General features: G+C 60.8%; 1 protein-coding gene across 1 annotated transcript in view; it reads left to right on the plus strand.

The window, feature by feature from the left end:
- Anxa6 (annexin A6) overlaps positions 1-23,473 on the plus strand; it is a gene marked incomplete at its 5' end in the record, with an annotated part of 43,836 nt that overhangs the window by 11,310 nt on the left and 9,053 nt on the right. Inside the window, 18 exon segments of the mRNA XM_013508182.1 lie at positions 3,095-3,185; positions 3,868-3,962; positions 4,293-4,406; positions 5,881-5,971; positions 6,738-6,817; positions 7,693-7,749; positions 8,765-8,858; positions 9,242-9,337; positions 10,588-10,646; positions 11,509-11,631; positions 12,633-12,691; positions 13,690-13,768; positions 15,859-15,940; positions 16,768-16,862; positions 17,337-17,450; positions 17,567-17,657; positions 18,318-18,397; positions 18,781-18,834. Coding sequence (XP_013363636.1) covers positions 3,095-3,185; positions 3,868-3,962; positions 4,293-4,406; positions 5,881-5,971; positions 6,738-6,817; positions 7,693-7,749; positions 8,765-8,858; positions 9,242-9,337; positions 10,588-10,646; positions 11,509-11,631; positions 12,633-12,691; positions 13,690-13,768; positions 15,859-15,940; positions 16,768-16,862; positions 17,337-17,450; positions 17,567-17,657; positions 18,318-18,397; positions 18,781-18,834 — 1,554 coding nt within the window.

The raw sequence follows: 23,473 nt of genomic DNA on the forward strand, positions 1-23,473 counted from the left end.
GGGCCCTGCCGCCTGCGCTCGGTGTGGTGCCGGCCGGTGTCCACCCTCCGGGTGCACTCGGACGTCGTCCCCGCAGCCTGTGGTCCTCCGGCAGTTCCCCAGCCCCCGCACCACCGCCCGTGCAGAGGACGCCCCTCGTTGCTCCAGGCCCCTGCTGGGTGCTGCGGACACATCCTCAGCAAGGCAGGCACAGGCCCTGCCCCCGTGGCGCTTCCAAAGGAAGTGTGCGCCCCGCTCCGTGCCACCCTTCCCCGAACACCTCCCACACCGCACCGCAGCTGTGGTCGTCAGGCATCTCCCGCAGATGCAGGGGTCTCCGCAGTCCCGGGCCCCGCTCAGTAGATGCGCCATGCATGCTGCCTGCCTGGGTGGGTGGAGGGATGGATGATGGGTGGGTGGGTGGTGGATGGCAGGGTGTCCCTGGTGCAGGCTGCCCTGGAGACACAAGTGTCGCAGTGTGAGAAGCCTTTAGGGTCCCAGGGTTGAGCAGCGCTGCTGCCTATTTACAGCCTGAAGATGGGGTCAGAATGAGGCAGGGAGGAAGCGCCCTGCTGGAAGGGGCCTGTGCAGCAGGAGAGGCAGATGGTGCAGTGAAATAGCTGCAGCGCTTAGTGTTCACAGGCAGGGACAGGCGGCCTGTGGTGGCCCGTGGCTGTGTGGCACTTGCCCCCCTGTCTCCTTCCCTGCCCCGGGTAGCGTGGGGGGAGGGAGAGAGTGTGGTCCCAGGAAGCGCCCTGGGCTCCCCCGCCGCCGGGCTATGTGTGGCTAGCTGTGTCCCCTGCCTCTCTGCTCCCGGCTCAAAGAAGGAAGCACACAGATTCTTACGGCGCCTTCCCGTCCTCTCCCATGAGACGGGCGGGGGGAAGGTCAGGGCCGTGTGGGCTAGGAGGTGCAGGGAGAGGCAGCCCGCACAGGGCCGACAGACCTGGAGGACCCAGCCTGGCCCGCAGCGACATCTTTCACCCCCAACACCGTCCCCCAGTCCTCGGCACTGCAGACCTCGAGGAATCCCCACCAGGGAGCCGCCTTCCTCTTCAGCGCTTCTTGCTCAGAGCCTAGGCAGTTGTGCGTTCATTTATTCACTCAGCTTGCTCACCATTACTGAGCTTTTTCACTCTCTGCCACAACTGTGCTAGGTGCTGGGGACTCAGTTATTCTTAGACATAGTTATTTGTCTTGTTCATGACTTCATCTCTGCTCCCCATGGAATCAAGAATCAAGAGGGAAACCAGGCGTGGTGATGCAGGACTGTAATGCCAGCGCTTAGGAGGCTGAGGCAGGAGAATCCCCTCAGATTCAATAGATGGCAAGCCTGGGCTACATAGTGAGTTCAAGGCTCACCTGAACTAGATAGTGAGACCATATCTCAAAAAAATATATTTGTTTCAAGAAAAGAGCTGGACTAAAGAGTTTTTAAGCTCCTTCGCAAAGCAGCCGTCCCATGCTCTTGGCCCGCGTCTTTCTCCACCCTTCGAGGTTGGCCGCTCCTCTCTCTGACGTTGCTGGGCTGGGGGCCCCGCCACAGGGTTTACAGGTCGACTTCCGCAGGACCCCAGCTGCCTGCCTTCCTGCGCAGCAGTCCCTATGCTGAGCGCTCCAGGCCTCAGTGAGGTCTGAGGCTGTCCTGGGCAGACTCCGCCCCCAGAGCTGTCTCGGGACTTCCGGCTCCAGCCTGGGACTCTGAGCTTTGTGCAAGGCCCCGTCCTGGGAGTTCGGCCTCCTCCGCCCGGGGGTGATCAGGTTGCAGGGCACCGCGGATGGCGGGCAGAGGCCGTGCCCCTTTCTTGTCAGCCTCCCTGTCAGGATTTAAATAGCAACTCTGCGCCCACGCACGCATACCTCAGAGGAGGCAGCGCCTGCAGACACGAACCAGGCCGGCGCGGGCCCAGGGATGGCGCAGGGCGCTCTCTGCCCTCGGGTCTCACTCTGGAGGAGCTGCCTGCGTGTCCCCCCGGCCCCCACAGCTCCTTCCACGGAGGGGGAGTCAGCGCCTGCCGTATTCTCTTCTCGCGTGTCCCTGCTCCTGTCAGGTATCTGTGCAGCTTTCCTGACTCGAATGCTCGTCTCTTCCGGCCCCTGGGCTCCGTCTGAAGGAGCGGGGCGCCGTCCTCTTTCTCCTGAGTCTTCGGCCTCCAGCCTCTGGTCACTGTGCTGTGCTCTCAGGCGCCCTCGGCGCTCGGCCACACTCCCCGACCCGCGCTGCTGGGCGCCGCGTGCTGACCCGCATCCGACTCCTGCGGGCCGCAGCCCATTGTGCGATCCCGTTTCCATTCGAGCTCTGAGGTCCCTGGCTCCTCGCCTTCCCCACCGGCCTGCGGGCCCTGCCAGCCTGTCCTCAGATGCCACCTGCAGCTCAGCTTACACCGCCCACCCGCAGGCAGGGCCTGGTCTTGGCGCTGAACCTGAGGGCGGCCTCCAGTCCCCGGGGCCCAGCCTCACCCTGGGCAGCTGGCGGCTGCAGGGTTTGCGGAGCGGGGCAGCCCGGAGCAGCGGGAAGAGGTCTGGGGCCCGGGGGGCTGCCCACAGGCGGCTTTCCTTCTTTGTGCTTGGCTGCTTCATCTCAGACCAAGATCATTTTAAACCCACTGTGGTGGCTCACACTTGTAATCCCAGATACTCCGAAGGCTGAGGCAGGAGGATCGCAAGTCCAGGTCCAACGTGGGCAACTTAGCAAGGCCCTGTCTCAAAGTAAAAATAAAAAGAGGCAGGGATGTAGCTCCGTGGTAGAGCGCTCCTGGGGTCACTCCCACATTCCACCACAAAAAAATCTCAGGCACTCCAGCAAACGTTAAGGTAGTCACGCTAAGGGGAGCGAAAGACACTGTGTAAACTGTGAAGTGCCATGAAAATAGGAGCGGCCCTGGTTCCTCCACAGGGACCGTTCCCCTCCCCCACTCGGCCAGGCTCACGTAACCCTCGCGGAGGGTGCGGGTGGTGAGGGGCTGTGGGCCGTGGCCACATCGCCCCTCCGTGCGGAAGCAGCTTCTCCCTCCCCGCCCAGGGCCGGTCCTCTGCACCTGACTTCTCCGGGGTGGGAGCTCAGCTCCACCTGGGTCTGAGGTCAGCACCACACCCTCCACTCTCCTCCCCGCAGGGTGCCAGGTACCGGGGCTCCATCCACGACCATCCGGACTTCGATCCCAGCCAGGATGCGGAGGCCCTCTACAGCGCCATGAAGGGCTTCGGTGCGTGCCGGCCGGCCGCGGGCGGGAGTGCAGGGAGGGGGCTCAGGAGCAGCTGAGCCGCTGAGCTTGAGAGGAAGGGGTGTGGGAGGTGTGTGTGTGTGTGCATGCGCGCACATGCGTGTCGCTGAGGATGAACCCGAAGCCCCTGCACACTAGACAAGTCCTCTACCCCTGGACCACACCCTGGCCACATTCGCGTTTTTGCCTTCTTTTGATTTGTCATGACTTTATAATAAAGCATTTCATGCCAACAAAGCGATATAAAGAGGACTCGCCCCAGGCCAACCCCTCTGCACCTCCAGACCTAGTGCTTCCCCCATAGTTGATGCCTCCTTGCACGTGCCGGCCTTCCCTGGGGTACCCTGGGGTACTCGGGCTGGGAGTTCCCTTCCACGTCCTTGGGGCTGAAGGAAACCTTCGCTGGTGTTCGGACTCCCGGGCTTCTGAGCCCGGCTTCCCGCAGACGTGGGCGAGCCCTTGCCCCGCTCTGGGCCTCAGTTTCCTTATTTGTCCAGTGAGGGGCGAGAGCGGGGTCCTCTGAGCTCAGGTGTCTGTGCTGTGACCCCTCAGGATGTTGCACCTGTCACTGGCTCCTTGAGAGAAGGCCCGTGCTGGGGTGGAGAAGCACCCCAGTGGGCTTCCTGGAGGCGGCGTCAGGAGCATGACATGTCCTGTCTTCCAGGCAGTGACAAGGAGGCCATACTGGAGCTGATCACCTCCAGGAGCAACAGGCAGCGGCAGGAGATCTGCCAGAGCTACAAGTCCCTCTATGGCAAGGTACCCGCGGCAACCGGAGGTGGGGGGGGGGCGCGGATGGGTTCAGCAGGTTCTTCCTGCGCAGTTCTGCTCTCGTGTCTGGAACCTGCCCCTGCTCTTTTTTTCTTTAGCCTCAAATCCAGCCTGGGCACCGCTGCACCCAGGTGTTAGGGCCACACGGGGGCACAAACGCCCAGATGCGGGGGGCAGACGCAGGATGGGGCGCCCACAGCCGGGGGAGGGGCAGTGCCTCCCAGCGGCCAGCCGACCCTGGGCCCCGGGAGCGGTGGCTCTGCAGTCAGTGTAAGTTCCGGTGAAGTTAACCGTCGGCCGCCCGCCCTCCACCCCCAGGATCTCATTGCCGACCTGAAGTACGAACTGACGGGGAAGTTCGAGCGGCTGATTGTGGGCCTCATGAGGCCGCTGGCCTACTGTGACGCCAAGGAAATTAAGGACGCCATCTCGGTGAGGAGCACACTTATGCACACGTGTGTGCATGTGTGTGCATGTGTGTGTGTGCATGTGTGTGCGTGTATGAGCGTGTGTACACGTGTTGGGGATGGGACATGGGTAGTGGGAAGATACCCAGCTCTGCAGTGAGCCCGGAGCCCACCCAGCAGATGTGCTGGGCCGAGCCCTGCCCCCGCGTGGCGTCCCAGTCAGCCCTAGACAGACAGATGTGGACAGATGTCAGGGCAAAGCCGACCCCACCAGGAGCTCACAATGTCAAAGTGGCAGGGTGCAGGGATGTGAGGACAGACAGCGTTCCGATCGCCGGAGGGCAAGCGTGCGCTGGAGGAGGTCGGCAGGTGGGACCCGGCTCCAGGAGGTCTTGGGGGCGTTTTATTTTTTTTATTTTTTTATTTTTTTTGGTTTTTCTCCGGTACTGGGAACCGAACTCACGACCTTGCGCTTGCCAGGCAGGCACTTTTGCCGCTGAGCTAAATCCCCAGCCCTTGGGGGCGTTTGAGGAGGTGAGAGCACTGTGCCGAGCCCGCAGCCTGGCGAGGAGTCGGTGGGTGGCGGAGGTCTCTCCTAGCCCGGGGAGACTGCCCGGAGAGCTTGTGGAGGTGGGAGGAGGCTCGGGGCGTGAGGACCAGTTTGCTGTGGTGGAGGCAGGGCATTTCCGCTAGGAAGGGGGCAGGGATGAGAAGCCCCTGATCTTACCTGGGACTTCATAGTCTGTAAAGCACAAGGTCGCTGACAGTGCAGCCAGCATGCATTCATTTCGTGAACCGATACACTCAACCACGCCTGGAGTTTTTACCTCCTCGGTCTCCTTAGCGCCTGGCAGAGCACCTCAGGGCATCTCCATCTCATATACGCCCGTGAGAAAACCGAGGCCCAGAGAGATCATCTCCACGCCCTGCTCAGATTTTTAAAACTTCCGTGTCCAAGGAGCTGGCGTGGCCTCTCTCCCCGGGGTCATCCGTTCGCGTGAGATCTGAATGAAGCCTGCAGCCGCCCCCGCTGTACAACCCCGGCACACTGGCCAAGGCCGCGTTTCCTGGGCGCACCGTGTCAGCTTGTGCAGACGCTCCAGGATCAAGAACCCCGGCCGGAGCGCCAAGGCTGGCTCCGCTAGAGCTGCTAGTGACTCATCTTGTTCTCAGGATGGAAAGAAAACCCAAGATCAAGTTTCTTTTCTTTTCTTTTCTTTTTTAAGGTTATAGGTAGGAAAATTTATTGGGAAAAAGAATGGGGAACAGGAATAGCTCCTGAGACACAGCAGGGGTCCCGAACAGGTTGCCCAAGATCAAGTTTCTTAATGAGAGGCCGCAGCTGCAAGCTGCTGGCAGGGGTGGGGCTGGAGCCCATGTCTCGGAGTCCCAGGGCAGCGGCTCAGGACGGTGCCCACCAGCTGAGGAGAGATGCTGAGGCCCCGTGGCTGGAGGTCTCCCATCCACAGCCCCGACTCACACGCCCCGCTCTTCTCCAGGGCATCGGCACGGACGAGAAGTGCCTCATTGAGATCCTGGCCTCGCGGACCAACGAGCAGATCCACCAGCTGGTGGCGGCCTACAAAGATGGTGAGACGGGCAGGAAGGACCTTCAGGATCCTCGGGCGATTAGCGGGTGGAGGGTGGGCCCCGAGGCCGCCCCGCCCCTCCCTTCCAATGCGTCCGCTGCCCATCTATCCGTCCAGTGAGCGCCTGCTCTGCGGTGTGCCAGGGCATGAGGTTCTTGGGATGTGGTAATGGGCAGTACCAATGCAGTCCTGCCCTTAGAACGTGCAGACCAGTGAGAGAAGATCATAAACAGGTAATTAGATTAACATGATAATTACACACCATGAAGGTGAAGTGGTGAAGGAAACGGGTAAAAATCAGCCTTCAGACAGGTGGTCGGGGAAAGCCTGCTGTAGGAGGAAATGAGCCAGTTGGAGTGGACAGAAGATCCCTGCTTTGCTGGCAGAGAAGGGCCAGTGCAAAGGCTCTGTGGTAGCAATGAGCCCAGCAACCAGAACAAGGCTAGAGAGGTACAGAGCAGGGCAGGCTCACACAGGCCTTAAAGGCCAAAAGAGATGGGGTTTTATTTGGAGTCCAAGGCAGCAGGGGGCACAGCAATGGGGGACAACTATGTCCTCTGGGGATGGCAGGGGGACAGGAAAAGTAGGCAGATTCCACCACATCACATCTGAGTACCAGTGGCCCTGCACACAGGGCCTTAGCACATGGTAGGCAGACTGGATTCGGGATCCGTAGCAACTCTGCTCATCTTGCGGGCTGCAAGGAACCTTAGTGCTGGGTCCCCAGGCCCTGGGAGATGAGGTTACAGCTGTGCTCCTGCCCGCAGCCTACGAGCGAGACCTGGAGTCTGACGTCATTGGCGACACCTCCGGCCACTTCCAGAAGATGCTCGTGGTCCTGCTCCAGGTTGGTCCACACCAGGCCCTCGGCCCCTCCTGGGCGCTTGCTTCCAGAGCCCAGGCCAGGGCAGGGTCCCTGCTCCCTGCTGTGGGGCGGGCGGCCTGCCTGGAGCTTTTGACCTGCCCCCCTCCCCACCTGCCCCTCTCCACCTGCCTGTCCTCTGCCCTGGAGCCGAGTGATTCTGTGGCTCTCCTGACACAGAACCCGAGAGCTCAGAGTTCCGCTCTGATTTCCTGGTTTGCCGCAGTGACCATGCAGGGTCGGGCGGGAGGGTGTGGAGCTGGGTCTGGCTTCGCACGTGTGAGGAGCCCAGCCTGGCTGGCGTCTGCTCCCTCGAGCAGCTTCCTGTCTCAGCCTCCTCCATCAGCTGGGCCCAAGGCTTGGGTGGAGCAGTAAATCACCAGCTCTGCCGCCCTCACAGTCACAAGCTCAGGTCTTGGGCCCCAAACCCCAGGTCCTTATTGTTAGCCTTCCGGGTCAGGTGTGGGGCCCTCGAGTAGAAGGCTCGTGTGTGGCCTCTTGCCCCTGAGGTGCCCTTGCCAGGCGGCAGCTGGGTCTTCGGCCAGGTCCCCTGGAGCCCAGGCGCTGGTCTGCAGAGGAAGAAGGCTCCCGCTGCTCCCGGGGTCGGGCACGCGGAGGGTGTTGGTTGTTCCCAGCACTCCCGTGTGGGGTCACAGCCTGGGGTGGAAGGAGAGGGCTGGGAGCGGGACCTGAGCTTCCCTGTGAAACAGACCCTGCCGTCTTGGTCCTCCCGACCCGCACACCCTTCCCAGACGCCTCTCGGTGCCCGTGGGTCTCCGCAGCCTCCCTGCCCGCACCGCCGGCCCCACCTCCTCCCGGCTCGGGGTGTTTGAGACACTGACTCTTGTCTGTGTGCGCAGGGGACCAGGGAGGAGGACGACGTGGTGAGCGAGGACCTGGTGCAGCAGGACGTCCAGGTGAACAGGCCGGGGAGGGGCCGGGGTAGAGGGGAGTGCGGGCCGTGGGAAGGGCCGGCGGCACGTCACTGGTGTCAAACACCAGAGCACTCCGCCTCAGCCAGCATTCCCACAGGGCTTCGTGGAAGGAGCGATCTAAGTTCTTCCGGAGTACAGACCGTGGGAAGGGAGATGTGCTTTGGGGCTTTGTTTATTTATCCCAATTAGTGTATGTTTTTTGAAATAAAACGCCCAGCCTGCCAGTGCACTCCGAAGCACTGGGGGAGAGACGGGCGTGTTGTAGAAGCACAAACGCCTTCCCTGTCGGTGTGCCCTGGGTCCGGCATTTCCAGTACCCACTGTGGGGCCCAAACATTGTGTGGCCGATACCGAAGATGCTGAGACGCGCCATGGCCCGCGAAGCCATGCGGGAGTGGCAGGCAGGGCAGAAGCCCCGCAAAGCAAGGAGATAACAGCGGTACCGAGGCAGAAAGCTATTGGAACCCCGAAGAGGGAGGGAAGGAAGGTCTCCACCTGGGACACTTAGTCGGGGCCACAAAGGTTGAGTAGGAGCTTCCCCAGAAAAAAAGGAATTGAGCTGGGCATGGTGGTGCATGCCTACAATCCCAGTGCTTGGGAGGCTGAGGCAGGAGGATCGCTACAAGTTTGAGGGCAGCCTGGGCTGCAAAGTGAGTTCAAGGCCAGCCTGGACTGGATGGTGAGACTGAAACCCGGTCTCAAAAAGACAGAAAAAAAAAAAAAAAAAAAAAAGAAGAGTGAGGAGAAAGAGGGAAGCATATGCAAAGGCCCGGAGGCTGCCAGTACTGCTCTGTGAGGGGTGGGCAGCAGTTCCGGAGGCGCGGCCTGCAGGTCCCCTCTTCAGAAGTTTTCTCTTTCTGTTTCCTTCTTTTTTTTTTTTTCCTGTGGCACCGGGACTCGAACTCAGGACCTTGCGCTTGCCAGGCAGGCGCTTATACCCCTGAGCTACATCCTCGGCCCTGTTTCCTCTCTCTGAGCCCCACTTCTTCCCCTCCAGGACCTGTACGAGGCAGGGGAACTGAAATGGGGAACCGATGAGGCCCAGTTCATTTACATCTTGGGGAATCGCAGCAAGCAGCATCTGCGCTTGGGTGAGAACTGGCGGCCAAGGCCGCTCTCTCGGGGTTGAGCCGAGCATCCCCTTCCTTCCCCTTCCTAGGACGGAGCATCGTAGCTCCTTCATCTCCAGCACAAGCTCCGCTCCGGTTTTATTGGACAGCGCTCTTTTCAGACCGGAGCTGCTCACGAGGCCCCGCCCTCCCCCAAGTACCAGTCCTGTCTCAGAGGACTTGGTGCAGAATTCCTCCCAACACCCTCTGCATGGCCACACAGTGGCTGCGGAGACGCATGCCCTCCCAGCTAAGCTCCAGGCCTAGCTTCCTTCGGAGGGCAGGTCCCGCCTGGCACCCCCCCTGGGGAGTCCCTCTCTCTCTGTGCTGTGGGGCCACTGTCTGACATCCCGTCTCGGTGACAGTGTTTGATGAGTACCTGAAGACCACCGGGAAGCCGATCGAAGCCAGCATCCGGGGGGAGCTGTCCGGGGACTTTGAGAAGCTGATGCTGGCTGTGGGTACGCCGGGGCTGCAAGGGGCTCTGGGAACCCGCCCGGGACCGAGGGAACAAGGATGGAAAGGGGTGGGAGGGGGACCAAATGGGCTGTGAATTCTAAAGGGCCAGCCAGGGAAGGGAAGGGAGTTCACCTCGGGCACCGGCCTCTCTCCCCACTTCTCCAGTGGGGTCGGGGAGACAGAGCACTGAACTCAGGTGGGGATCAGGATGATGGAAGACTGGCGTGGAGGGTCTGCTGTGCCAGGCAGGTGCAGGAAGCTGGGCGTGGCGCTGCACACCCATGATCCAGCCACTGCGGAGGCTGAGGCAGGAGCACTGCAAGTTTCAGGCCAGCCTGGGTGACTGAGCAGGACCCTGTCCAAAAAATAAACCAAAGGGCTCTGGAAATAGCTCAGTGGTAGAACACTTCCCTGGCATGTGCACGACCCTGGGTCCCATCCCCAGTACCATGAAGCGGACACACGACACCCGCACACACAACACACAACACACGTGCACACCAGGAGTGGGGCCTGTTGTTTACTTCCCAGAAGATGAAACTGAGTCAGGGTACTTTGAGTACGACGAAGTGCAGGGACTGATGCGTCCCTGCCTAGCCCTCCTGGATGTGCAGTCCAGGATCAAACCCAGGAATTCTCCCAAATTTGCTGTTGGTCCCGGAGCAAGTCACATGGCCTTGCTGGGCCTCAGTTTCCTCATCTGCTAAATGGACTACCTGACCCAAGTCCTTTGCAAGACCAGCATTCCCAGGCACTGCACGGGTGCATCGGCTCCAGTTTGTATGTTGTATTTTTGGGGGAGCGCTCTGGCCCAGGCCTCGACTTCCTGCCTGGAGCTCCCCCGGCCCGCTCCGTTTGGAGAATGCGAGTTCTGCAGCACTCTGCCAGCGAGATCTGAAGTGCTCCGTTGCCAGTACTTTTCTGGCATAGCAGAATCTCAAGAAAAAGCTTTTCTACCCCCACCCTGCACTCTTCCCCTACCCGGCCCAGTTCTCTGAAAGTCTTGCCCACCCGAGAGCCTGGAGGGACGAGGTGGCCCGCCCAGACTGACAGACTCCCTCCCTGACTTCTTCATCCCCTGAGTCTGTGATAAAAGCAAGTAGATCTGAGTGGCTGGGGCTTTGGGACTGTCAGGGAGTTGGGGTTCTGCTTGCGTTTGAACCGCTGGCTCCTACAAAATAGAACTGAGTAGGACGTGGGCTGTGCCGTCGCTCCCGAGGCAGCAGGAGTCACGCGCCTCTCTCCCCCGCAGTGAAATGCGTCCGGAGCACCCCCGAGTACTTCGCTGAGCGGCTCTTCAAGGCCATGAAGGTGTGTGCTGGGGTCAGTGCGAGCGAGCCCGAGGGAGGGGCCGCCGGACCCTTCAGTCCGTGATGTCCACCGGCCAAGGAGGGCCCCTAGGGACGGGCCCCAGGGCTGACTGGGGAGGGCTCTGTCCCAGGTGAGCTCCCAAGCACGGGTGCTGTTGATCCAGCGTCCTACCCGAGTCACACGGGGCGGTGGCACCCTGCACCGCATCCCGCCAGCCGAAGAGGTTGGCAGCCCACATTTTAAAAAAACAGGAGCTCCCCCGGCTGCTTGCATGTAGCGCGCTAGGCAGGACCTCTTGGGAGACGCCGGGCGTCGTCTGCCAGGGCCCTGATGCTCACACGTGTGCGCGGTCAGGCCCCCCGGGGTGTCCCCGAGAGCAGCGCTCCCCAGGTTTTGCACACATGCCACACAAAGACACGCGATATTTCCATGCACCGCGGAGTGAACGAACACGCCCCCTGGTTGCTGACCCCGAGGCCCAGGCTCGGGCCTGCCCGGGCCTGCTTGGCCACCCTAGAAGGGCCAGGTGGGCATCCGTCACCTCTGCCAGTGTGCGCGGCAAGGCCGGCCCGCTCCAGCAGCCCGGAGAAACGCGCGCAGGGCGCCACAGCCGCACCCGGAGTGTGCTGCCGACCACACGCGGCGGCAGAGCTCAGGAAACGGGGCGCGAGTGTCGCGTGGAGGGCGGAGACGGCCACCAAGCAAGGCGGGCGCACAGGAAGCTGCGAGGGGGCGAATGCTTGCCTTCGCTGCTCCCAGCTCCCGTTTTCTATTCTGAGGGGAGCGTTTTTACTGGAGCCGAGGCTGTGAGCACCCAGCCTCCCGTCCCGAAGCCTCCTGCCCAGTCCTGCTTGTCCTCCAGGGCCTGGGGACGAGGGACAACACCCTGATCCGCATCATGGTCACCCGGAGCGAGCTGGACATGCTGGACATCCGGGAGATCTTCCGGACCAAGTACGAGAAGTCCCTCTACAGCATGATCAAGGTCAGCAGCCCCGACGGCGGCCGGGAGGGCAGCACAGAGATTTCTGCCGAGACGGGCCGGGCACTGCTTCCGGGGGAGAGGCCAGTGCCCGCAGAAGCTGGGGGTCTCTGGGGAACTCCAGGGGCCCTGGCCTGGTGGCACCAGCAAGGACACTGAGGTGGCGGGGAGCTGGTGGACGGGAGGTGGAGCAGAGGATGGGGTGGGGGCCGGGGGTGTAGCTCGATGGGAGAGGGCAGCGCTGACCATGCAGGCCTGGCCGTAGGTAACTTGCTGTGAGGGTGGGAACTCTCCCCAGGGCAGTGAGAGTCCTGGGAGGAGGGATGCCCAGGAACGCCGCTGTCGGTGGGGCCTCTGCGCCTCCCGGTGCCTGGGGTTTTGTCCAGAGACAGGTGCGGAATCAAGTTTTATGAGGCTGACAGAGATCCAACTTGGTTGCCAAAATGTGCTTCCAAGGAAGAATTGTTACAGTGTTACATGCATCCTGCTCCGCGGGAAAATAAGTCCCATACAGTCTAGAGTGAACAAAGATAAGCCAAGGGCTTCACCTCAGACTTCTCACAGCCTTTAATTTCTAAAATCTATCAAGAAAGCCAGGAGAGATAGAGTGCACCCTCCGCGGACACGCGTGTCTACCCACTGTGACCTGAGGGCCGGCCTTCCGGGTTTCCCTCTCGGGAGCCGAGCTCCAGGAACGGCACACGTCGGGGTAGCCGCTCGCCGGGCCTGGCGTGGCGGGCAGCGCCGTGAGCTCACAGCCTGCACGTCCGCCGTGGAGGCGCTCACGCCACAGACGTGGCAGGGCTGCACCGCAGAGCTCCCTCCCGCCCCTGGCCTTCGGCAGAGCCGGCCAGTCCTTAGGCAGCAACGGGCATGCGGGTCTGGCGGTGTCGGCTGCCTCCGCAAGCAGGAGCAGCGCCGCTGTGAGGACTGCTGCTCGGCCATCGGGCGGGCAGCTGGGGAGGGGCGCAGGCCCCGGAGGTCACCCTGCCCTCTCCCCGCAGAACGACACGTCTGGCGAGTACAAGAAGGCTCTGCTGAGGCTGTGCGGGGGCGACGACGAGTAAGTGGCCTCGGCTGGGCTGGAGGGCGGCCTGGGCTCCCCGGCTCTCCCTACGGACGGACGGACGGACTGGGGTCCCTGGGAGCCAGGGGCGCCGCGCGGGAGAGGTGGCGGGGGGCCCAGCCAGGACTGCGGGTCCGAGCCCGAGCGCGGTCTCCCGAGCGCGGAGCTGTGGGCGCCGTGCCTCGGAGGGTCAGCCTGCGGCGTGCTCAGCTGCAAACTCCGTCCCGGGAAGCTGCGGGCTCGCAGGCCAGCGCGGGTGTGAAGTGCCTTCCACGAAGGCGCTGTGGGCAGCTGCTGAGGGCGCCCGCAGCCCGGGGACGTGCAGCCCCGAGGGCCAGCCTGGGCAGGCCCCGCGGAGAGGGCGCGGCACACACGCACAGGCGCCGGACCTGCGGGCTCTCGGCGGACAGCGAGGCTGAGGCGGGACAGCCGCAGCCGGGCGGAGAGAGGGCCTGGGGAGGGCGGGGCGGCAAGCGCTTAGACAAAGGCCCGGGGGTGGAGGCGCGGCCGGCTCGGAGCCCCGCAGAGGAATGGGCGGAGAGGCGGCAGGGCTGGGCCTGTTCCTGGGATGTTAAGCCCTTGGACAGGCCCGTCACCGGGGAATCGCGGGGCCCCGGTGTCCTGTCCCGGGAGAGAACCTCGGGTTCTCTATCCAGACAGCTCACCGGGGCAGGGGGGTGGTGCGGCCGCGTCCTGTCCGGGGCCTGACGGGGCGGGCCATGGGGACAGAAGCCAGCGGTCAGGGAGGCAGGAGGTGGTGCGGGAGAAGGCCCCCGCGGGCCCTGGGCTCAGGAGGCCGAGGCAGGGCCGGCTTCGGGGTGCGGGCCGGGAGGCGGCTCGGGAGGAGGGGACGAGGGAGGGCGCCGGACGCCGGGCCAGGCGCACGCTGGCGGGCCGGCTGGCTGGGTGCGTGTGTGCGTGTGTGCGTGTGCACGAGGGTGCGCGCTCTCTGCCCGCGGTGACCGTCCCCCGTCCCCCTTGCCCCTCCGTTCCAGTGCTGCCGGCCAGTTCTTCCCGGAGGCCGCGCAGGTGGCCTATCAGATGTGGGAACTTAGCGCAGTGTCCCGAGTAGAGGTCAGACGCTCCGCCCCGCTGCTTTCCGCTGCCGTCCGCGCTCCCTCCTGCGGCTCCGGGTGGCTCCCAGCGGCCCCCTGGCGGCCAGCCCGCGACAGCGCACCCCCTCCGCGGCTGCCTTGGCTCGCCGGGAGTGAGCGCACGGGCGGCCCTCGAGGGGCGCCCGGCTCCCACGTTACCTTCTAATGCTGTGGAGTGCGACTGCCTGCTCAGTACTAACAGTTCACACCGGCCGGCTGCGCGGGCGGCCTGCGCCGGAGCGTGCCTGACAGCGTGGCCTCGCAGGCTTGCGGGACGAGGACAGATGGCCCCAGGCCCACGGGAGGAGCCAGGGCTGTGCTGCTGAGCGCCCCAGACCCAGGGTCCAGGGCACACGGGACGAAGGCCACCCGAAGCACTGGGCACACCACTCCAGACAGCTACCACCTGGAGTCCTGGTGCGGGATGGCTCCCTTTGGCGAGTGCCCGCCTCTCCCTGGGCTCCTGTGTGTGGGCTTTAAATGAGGGGTCAGATGTGGCAACCTTGGGGCCCTAGGGACCCGAGCACTGATGTTGTAGGACAGAGTTCCCCAAATTGTAAGGAAAGCTTGGCTTGGTGATGCACACCTGTAATCACACCACTCCGGGAGGCTGAAGCAGGAGGATTTCAAGTTTGAGCCCAGTTAGTGAGACCCTGATACAAATTTTTTTTAATACATAAAAGGGAGATACAAATTTTTTTAATACATAAATTTTTTTAATACATAAAAAGGAGTAGGACAGTGCAAAGGCCCTGGGTTCAATCCCACAGTGCCACACACACACACACACACACACACACATACAGACAAAACTTGTTAGGCAAAAACTAGCATTACAAGTCATACACAATGGCGTGTATCTAATCCCAGCTCCTTGGAAGGCTGAGACAGAAGGCGGCTTGGGCAGTTCAGCAAGACTGTCTCAAAATAAGAAAAATAAATAAAAAGAGCCCTGGGCGTAGGTCCCCGATAGAGGGCGCCAGGTTCAATCTCCAGTACCCCACCCCCCCACGATCCTTGCAGATGATCTTAAATTGTGTGAGAAAAGAGCTTCCTTTGGCAGTGGGGGGCCGTACAGACGCTGAAGAACCCCGACTTTCAGAGTGAGGAAGTGCCTGCTTCCAGTTCTGCCGAGGACACTGTCTCTTCCTGTGCTGCAAGGCTCTGCAAGTCTCCTTTTCAGAGTTCAAGGGAGCTGGTTTCATGCTCAGAGCTTTTGCAAGCAATGGCATCTTGTTAAATTGGGTGGTAGTTTTGTTTTTATCGCATTTATTTTCATGGGTGATAGTACTGATTTTCTAATTCACGTTGGTAATACAAATTGTTTTCATCATGAACTCGTTTAAGAAAGGCTTTTTGTTTATGTTTTTGAGCGCCCACTGAGTGTCAAGCACAATAATACATCAAAGACAAAACAGACACAAATCTGCCCTTTGGGAGTTTGTAGCCGCACTTCAGAGTGGACGCGTGGGCCTGGTGTAGCTCAGCAGAAGACCGTGCGCTTAGCATCTGCAAGGCCCCAAGTTTGATGCCCAAGAACAAAAAAAAAATTTTTTTTTAAAAACCAGTCCTCTAAAACAGATATATTTAAGAAAAACAGAAAAGAAGTTGAATTTGCTAGAAATATTAAAAACTAGCGCAGGCTGTACGCAGATCCGGAGAGCAGTGGCTTCCCCGGGCAGACTTCTAGTGGACCTGACTGACTCCTCTGCCTTCTCGAGGACAGTGTGTCCAGCAGGCACCAGAGGCCGCGGCAGGCCGGGGTTCTGGAGGATTTGGGGACCGAGTGGAACAGCAGCTACAGGGAGCTGGGCGGAGCCACCCTGCAGCAGCAGCCGGCCGCTTTCCCCTTGACCCGCACTTGCTCCGCCCCGGGCCGGGCTCGCTCGCTCTCTGTCCCTCTCCCTCTCCCCGCACGGGTGCCGGGTCTGCCTGCTGTGCCTTGACCCCTGCCGCGCGCCCCGAGCTGCCTGGCGTGGGCCGGGTGGGGACAGCCCCCACGTCGCATGCTCCTCCCGGGCTGGCCCCTGGGCCTCGGACACCTGCCCACGCTCCTCCCGCTTCTCGCAGATGAAGGGAACCGTGCGCCCGGCCGGCGACTTCAACCCCGATGCAGACGCCAAAGCCCTGCGCAAAGCCATGAAGGGGCTCGGTAAGGGGCCTGCGGGCAGGTCGGGCCCGGGCGGCTGGTGAGGGGCTCGGCAGGGGGCGGGGGCGGGGCGGCCCCCCACCGGGGTCCGCTGTCCCTCCTCCTGCGCCCGGGGCACCTCCTGGCAGCGCCCCTGTGTGCGGGGAGGAGGCGCGAGGGGCTGGGGAAGAACTCGGCAGGAACCTTTCCTGGACACCAGGGCGCCCCGCCGCGCACCGGGCGCGGTGACCTGGGTCCGCCCCGGCTTTGCAGCTGATCCCTGTGACTCCCAGCGTCTTCCAGCCGAGCTGGGTCTTGGTTTCCCCTCGTGCAAAGTGCGGGCCCACGGGCTGTGCAAGCCGGGAGCAAGGTGTTGGGGCAAGAGCGCCCCCTGCTGGTCAGCTGCCTCAGGCGCGTCCTCCGCTGAGTGGGCGATTTCACCCCGACCGCGGGGGCGGTGCTCAGAGCCAGCTCGGGTCGGGATGGTTAGGGTCGGCTTCTGGTGCCTGTTCTCCTCCCACCTGCCCAGCAGTGACTCCCGGGGGCTTTAGGGTAAGACCCGCGCATCCTGGGCTTCGTTTCTGTGCGTCTCATGGTACCATGGTAGAAGTCAGAGTGCTTGGACAGGTGGAGTCTGCCAGATCCGAGGCGGTGCCTTAGTGTGAGCCGGGACCCCCGGCCCAGCGCTGCCTCCCTGGAGCTGCCCCTTTTCCTGCACCAGCGCCGAGGCAGGACGAAGCAGGGGAGAATCCAGGGAGATCGGGGTGCCAGGCGCAGGGGGACCATCAGCGGGCACCGGGAGGGAGCTGGTCGCAGGCCGCCCTCTGAGGCACGTGGCTTTGGTGGCTCAGGAACAGATGAAGACGCGATCATCAATATCATCACTCATCGCAGCAATGCCCAGCGTCAGCAGATCCGGCAGACCTTCAAGTCCCACTTTGGCCGGGTAAGCGCCCTGAGCCGCAGGCCCGGCCCGCGCGCCTGGAGCCTGCAGTGCGGGGCTGAGCCGCCCCAGGTGCCCCTCCGTCCCCCTGCCTGTGATCGCTGATGCTTGTGCGAGGTCGCCAGGGAGCCCGCGGCTCCGTGCAGGGCCAGCGTCGGGGACGGTGGTGGTTGCCGCGCAGGGCTTTGGGGGACGCGGCCTTCAAGGCCCCAAGGCTGTGCGGGGCTTCGCACCCAGGTGCCTCTGGCTTAGGCTGACCAGGTCCTCCCGGATGGACACGGTGTCCCCCAGCGCGCCTGCCTCTTGGTGGCGTTCCCGAAGCCTCCTTGGCTTCATCTCAGTATTAAGTCCAACATGGGCAGAGGCCGATGCAGGCTGCCACACGCGCACAGAGCGGCCTCGGCGGTGTTCCCGCCCCGCCTGGGCCAGGCGCGGCAGTGCCGATGCCGCCACCGCTTTGTTCTGCCCATCACGCAGGACCTCATGGCTGACCTGAAGTCTGAGGTCTCTGGAGACCTGGCCCGGCTGATTCTGGGGCTCATGATGCCGCCGGCCCATTACGACGCCAAGCAGCTGAAGAAGGCCATGGAGGTGCGTGTGAGCCCGGGCGGGGTGGGCGGGTCTGGCGGTGCCGGTGGGGCACAGGTGGCCCCCGCAGCTCCGATGCCGGGACTGTGGCTGGGACTGTCTTTGTCGGGGTCTTCTAGGGAGCTGGCACGGATGAAAAGGCCCTGATTGAAATCCTGGCCACGCGGACCAATGCTGAAATCCACGCCATCAACGAGGCCTACAAGGAGGGTGAGTGGGGGCCGGCCCGTGCTGCCGAGGCCCAGCCTGAGCCCCACTCCGCCTGCTCCCCTTCCGGCCCACGAGGCTTTGCTGGCCCTCGGGTGTGGCCAGCTCTGGGTCGGGGGAGACGGGGGACCCCGGAGTGCACGTCCTGGCCGTGGAAGATTCTAGGTGCGAGGGCGCGTCCCAGGCCGCCGAGCCAGGGCGGGCGCTCCCAGTGTGCGTGGCTTCAGCAGCTGCCCGGGACCCCCCGCTCAGAGGCGCCCTCTGCTGGCCCTTCTGGGCCATCGCCGTCTCAAGATTTTGAAGCAAGTGGCTTTGAAATTTCATTCTGAGAAACTTGACCACCGGTCAAGCCCGCTTTTCTCCCATGAGCACTTTAAGGCGGTGGGGTTTGGAGCAGGGCGTGCCGGGGTCGGAGCTGTGCTTCAGGGTCTAGCAGCCGGGGTGCAGGCGGGCAGGAGGACCGGGGAGCCGGGCTCCTGGTGGACAGCACGGGGTGGGGGCGCGGAGCGGGCCGGATCCTGTCTGACAGGGGGGTGGCTCGACGCCCCCCGCCCCGGGGCCCCTGCCCCTCCCCGGACACTGCTCTGCTCAGCCCGCGCGTTCAGGGGCCTCTGCCACAAATCTGCAGGGCCGCTGGCTAGCCACCGCCCTTTCTTGTCCCAGACTATCACAAGTCCCTGGAGGATGCCCTGAGCTCAGACACGTCCGGCCACTTCAAGAGGATCCTCATTTCTCTGGCCACGGTGAGCGGCGTCGCAGCTCGAGGCCCGGAGCGGAGGCGGGGCTGCTGAGCGCGGCGAGGGCGGCGTCGGCCTCCTCAGAGCCGCACCGCCGACCCCGTTGTTACTTTTGGAGCTGGCTCGGCACCCCCTCCCTCACGGCCTCAGCCCAGCCCTCGAGCCCCCAGCTCACGGGACAGAGCCACCCGGTGACCCTCTCCATGCTGTCCCCGGGCCCCCCGCCCTGTGATTCCCGAGACCCTCACTCCCGTCACGGGGGCTCCGTGTGTCAGCCCCGGAAGGCAGGGCCGTGCCGCTGGGTTAGAGAGGACGGGAGGGTTCGGAAGTGACAGGCCGGCGGGAGCGGGGTGTTTGGGGACTGACTGTTCCCGCTGGTCCTGCTGCAGGGAAACCGTGAGGAGGGAGCAGAAGACCGGGACCAGGCCGCGGAAGATGCCCAGGTGAGACCCTGGCCCTGGCCTCGGGGGCAGCGGCTCTGGGGGTGGCAGGCCTGGCATCCCGGGGTGCGCAGACTCCTGGCGGGCACAGGGCTGGCCACATAGGCGGACACGGGCTCCGGGGCCTTCTGCCTCTGCCCTGAGGACAGACCGGGCTTTCAGAGTGCGATTCAGAAACTGATCTTACTGGCACTTGCTGGTGAATATTAGGGTGGTCAGAACTGGAGGAGACTCCCAGGTCATCCTGGCTGCAGTGGGAAAGCGGGGGCCATGTGAATGACTTCTAATCTGGACACCTAGAGGGACTCCGAGTGCTGGAGTCTCCGCGTGTTACCTGTAAAGCGGGGTGAGAAAGCCGGTTCCTCTCGGCCTGGCGTCTCAGTTGAGCTCTCTGATGCATCCCAGCTGCCACATGCTCGGTGCTCAGTACTCAGAGTATTTGCTGGGTGACCACGGGGGAAGGACTCTCTAGGGGTGCTTGGCTGTTCTGCTTCCACTCCGCTGCTAGGCTGGGGAGCGCAGGTCTGGACAGGGCTGTCGGGGAGGCCAGGCAGCCCCAGATCCAGCCTCCCTGAGACGGCCTATGGTTGTGCTGCTCCTGCTGAGGCTGTCCGCAAGGTTCCAGCGTGCGCTAGCCTGGCCCGAGGCCCGGTCTCCGTCCCTGCTGCCTGGCTGCCCCACACCCACCCCCAGAAGCTCCACTTGCAGGGTTTGGGTTTAGACACCAGCGGCGGGGAGTCCGGCCCACTTACTTTGTGATTAGTGGTGTGGGAAGAGCCCAGGGCTCTGGAAGTCAGGAAACCAGCTCTTCCGGTGCCCGCCGGCAGACGCATGGTGTGTTGATTGAGACATCACCTGAGCTAGAAAAATCTCTCCGCCCAGCCTGATAAACAAGTACACGACTAGAGCTGATTGTAATGCATGCCCCACGACAGAGAGGACCATGCAGGAACTGTTCTGTACCTGCTGTGTTCCCTGTTCTCACGGAGAGGAGCGGAGCTCCTGACCTCTCCAGGCCTGCGGGTTCTAGGTGGCACGGCTTTGCCTGGGACTCGGGCTCGCCTGGCTCCAAGGTCTGCCCTGGCTCCCAAGCCCACCGTTCTCCTCACGGCCAGGACAGCCCTGAGCCCTGCGGCCTCTGGATGTGGTGGCCGCTGTCCAGGTGTCCAGCCTGGCTTTGGAAATAGCTCTCGGACGCTGCAGGCTCCGCTCCCGACGGTGTCGTAGTTACACGTGGGGCGTATTTATGGAGCTGGCCTGACACCGGGATGGCTTGCTGAGATCACGCTTCATTGATTCGTTCGTTCAACGAATGCTTATTAAGTCGTGCTGTGAGCAGCCTCATTTGCTAAGGAGAACTTCTATCCTGGATCTGACCTCACACCCCTCCTCTGCCTCCAAATTCACCGCGGGGGATGGGGCGGTCTGTGCGGGGCTGTGCTTTCCAGTTGGCGCCGGCAGGGGGCGCCAGCGGCCTTGCTGGTGGCTGCTTTGCGGGCGAGAAGGGGAGAGAGAGACCCCGCGGGAAACGGAGGGAGCCTGGAGCCAAAGCCCGGCTCAGCTCCAGATTAGGACGCTGGGCCCTGGGGTCGGCGCGGGCTCGCTTTCTTACCACTAGCGACCCTTTATTTCGCAGAAAATATGCTTTTATGGAACATACAGATAAGGGGGAAATCTCTAACATGGTAGTAACAATCTTAGCATATATGGAAACTGTCTTTCTGTGTGCGTGTAAGAAAGCAGATCCCCGATTTGCTGTGGAAAACTGCTGTTCTGTGCACCTTGCTGCGTGTTTTTAAAACATTGATAGCAGTTAACGGCCGGTACGGCGCCACGTCTGAATCCACCGGGCTTTACTTCACAGCTCTGTTCCCAGTAGCCCAGATTTTCTCACACGCATGATTTTGTGCCATAGAGTAGATTTCGAGAGGTGAAGTGGGAATTCTAAAACAAAGTATGTATAAAAATCAGAGGTGCGTGAGGGACAGGACCCGTTTCCGCCCTTAGAAAGCGAACGCGCGGGGTTCTTCGCAGCTTCTGCTTGCTGGTTTTGAGCTGCCGCGTGCTCGGGTGTCTGCTCGGGTGTCTGCCACCTCTGACGCCCGTGAGGTTAACCCTTCCGCTTCTCTGACGTTGCTGTAGAGTCTGCAGTGAATGTAGATAGCTAATTACAGCGGGCCCACAAGAAGTGCTGTATTTATTTTTAGATAGGCAGTCCCCAGATTTTTAAAAAGCATAAAAGCTCTGTTGAGATATAATTTATATTCCATGCTACTGAATCATTTAAACTATACAGTTATTCTGTATAATTAACATGCGAAAAAGCTCATTAAAAGGTAAAAATTACTATAATTCTAAAGTAATCATTGAGCTGAGCATGGTGGCACGTGCCTGTAATCCCAGCACTTAGGAGGCTGAGGCTGGAGTATTGCTGTGAGTTTGAGGCCAGCCTGGACTACAAAGTGAGTTTAAGGCTAGCCTGAACTTTGTAGTGAAACCCTGTCTCAAAAAGATTTCTTTTTAAAAGGGAGGGGCCTGGGATATAGCTTGCAGTGCAGTGCCTGCCTGGCAAGCACGAGGTCCTGAGTTCGATTCCCGGTACCACAAAAAAGTAATCATTGAAGTTATTTAAATTTACTATAATTATAAAAAGTATTTTAAAATAGCATATAATTCAGTGGTTTTTAGTATCTTAACCAGACCTGTACAACCATCTCCACAATTTTTAAACATTTCATTGGGGCTGGGGATTTAGCTCAGCGGCTAAGTGCCTGCCTGGCAAGCGCAAGGTTGTGAGTTCGGTTCCCGGTACCGGAGAAAGAAACCAAAAAAAAACATTTCATTGCTCCAAAAAGAAGGCCTAGACGGCACGGTACTTGCCTGGCAAGTGCAAGACCCTAAGTTTGATTCCCAGTACCAAAAAAAAAAGTTCTGTCCACATCAGCCGTCACAGCAGTCAGTCCTTGTTTCCTGCCGGCCCCAAGCCCGGAGCCGCCTCTGACCTTTCTGTCTGGACTTGCCGTTCCCGGTTTGCATCAGTGGAGCCGTGCAGTCTTCGGCCTTTGGTGACTTCCCTCACTTGGCATAATGTTTCCCAGGCCGTGGTGTTGGGGCACACGTCAGCACCCCGTCCCTTTTCACTGCAGATGACGCGCTGTCCTACAGCACAGGGCGGCCGCACTGCGCTTCCCCATCCGTCAGCAGATGGGCATCTGGCTTCCGCCTTTTGGCAGTGAACGACGCTGTGTTAAATGCTTGCGTGCCAGCTTTCGGGGGTCACGCATATCTTCGTCTTCCTGGGATCCTAGCTACGCGTAGGGTGGATGGGTAACGCGATCCCGGGGCTTTTTGTTTGGTTGTTGTTGTTGGGAGTGTTTTGCTGACCGGGGGTTGGGTTCAGGGCCTCGTGTGTGGTAGGCCAACACCCTGCCATCGAGCTGAACCGCTGGCCCCGTGTTTGACCTTTTGAGGAAACGCATAGGTGATTCCTGGTAGGACGTACTCGACAAATAAGGACACACTTTTTTATTATTATTCTGCTAAAGGTGCTTTGAAAAACAAAAATGTCGAGGGTTCTCAGACCTGAGTAAGTGAGAATGACTCTAGATTCTTTTTGGTTTAATGTTTTAGACACCCGCCCCTTTTCCATATGTTTTCCTTAAAGATGCCTAGGCTTTTTTCAATCTAAGTTTTTTAAATTGTTAGGTAAAAGACATAAAACTTACCATTTCCGCCATTTAAATTTAATCATTTTCAGTGTGGCATGGGCCCCTGCATTGTTACACAGCCGTTACCTCCATCTCCAGAACATTCTGCAAGACCGAATCTCTGCACCCATTAAACAGTAACTCCCCATTTCCCCAGCCCAGTAACCACAGTCCACTTTCCGTCTGATTTTGTCCTGTGATTGGCTTTTTTCATTTAGCACAATGCCTCCAGGAACGACTAGGTGTTTTTAATACAGAAAGTATTTAAAAACCAAAGCAAACCTGTAATCCTAACTCAGGAGGCTGAGTCAGGAGGATGGCAAGTTCAAGACCAGCCCAGACAACTTAATGAGACCCTGTCTCAAATTTTTAAAAAATTTTGGAAGGGCTGGGGCTGTAGCTCAGTGGCAGAGTACTTGCCTGGCACGTGTGAGGCCCTGGGTTCCATCTGTGGTATGAAAAAAGAATGTGTGTATATATATATATATATATATATATATATATATATTTGTGTGATGGGGAAATGTGGTCATAAACTCAGGATTGATTTAAAAATGCATAAGTTTTTCCCCACATTCTCTCTCTTCAGAGGTAATCACTCAACCATGTCCCGACAGTTTCTGATGTCCTTTCTGTGAGTGTTTGTGTTTCTTTTTTCTAGATAGGAGGAACACTGTTACACAAACTATGTGTGCTGTGCTTTTGACGTAATTTAGATGGGAGCCCTTTCCCGGCCCTGTGGTCGTTCTCCCTGTTTTTCTCCCCGGGGTGGGAGCTGAACCCAGAACCTTGCTCACGCGAAGCACACTCTCCCTCCGTGAGTGAAGCCCCAGCCCAGTGGCCCTGCCGAGGACTGCGTGAGCCCGTCTGCTCTGGGTGACCCGCAGCTCCTTTCTCTTTTTCCGACGCTGTAGTGAGCACCCCGTGTTATATGG

Source organism: Chinchilla lanigera, unplaced genomic scaffold (assembly GCF_000276665.1).
Source record: "Chinchilla lanigera isolate Chin_1 unplaced genomic scaffold, ChiLan1.0 scaffold00007, whole genome shotgun sequence".
NCBI classification, from domain to species: domain Eukaryota; kingdom Metazoa; phylum Chordata; class Mammalia; order Rodentia; family Chinchillidae; genus Chinchilla; species Chinchilla lanigera.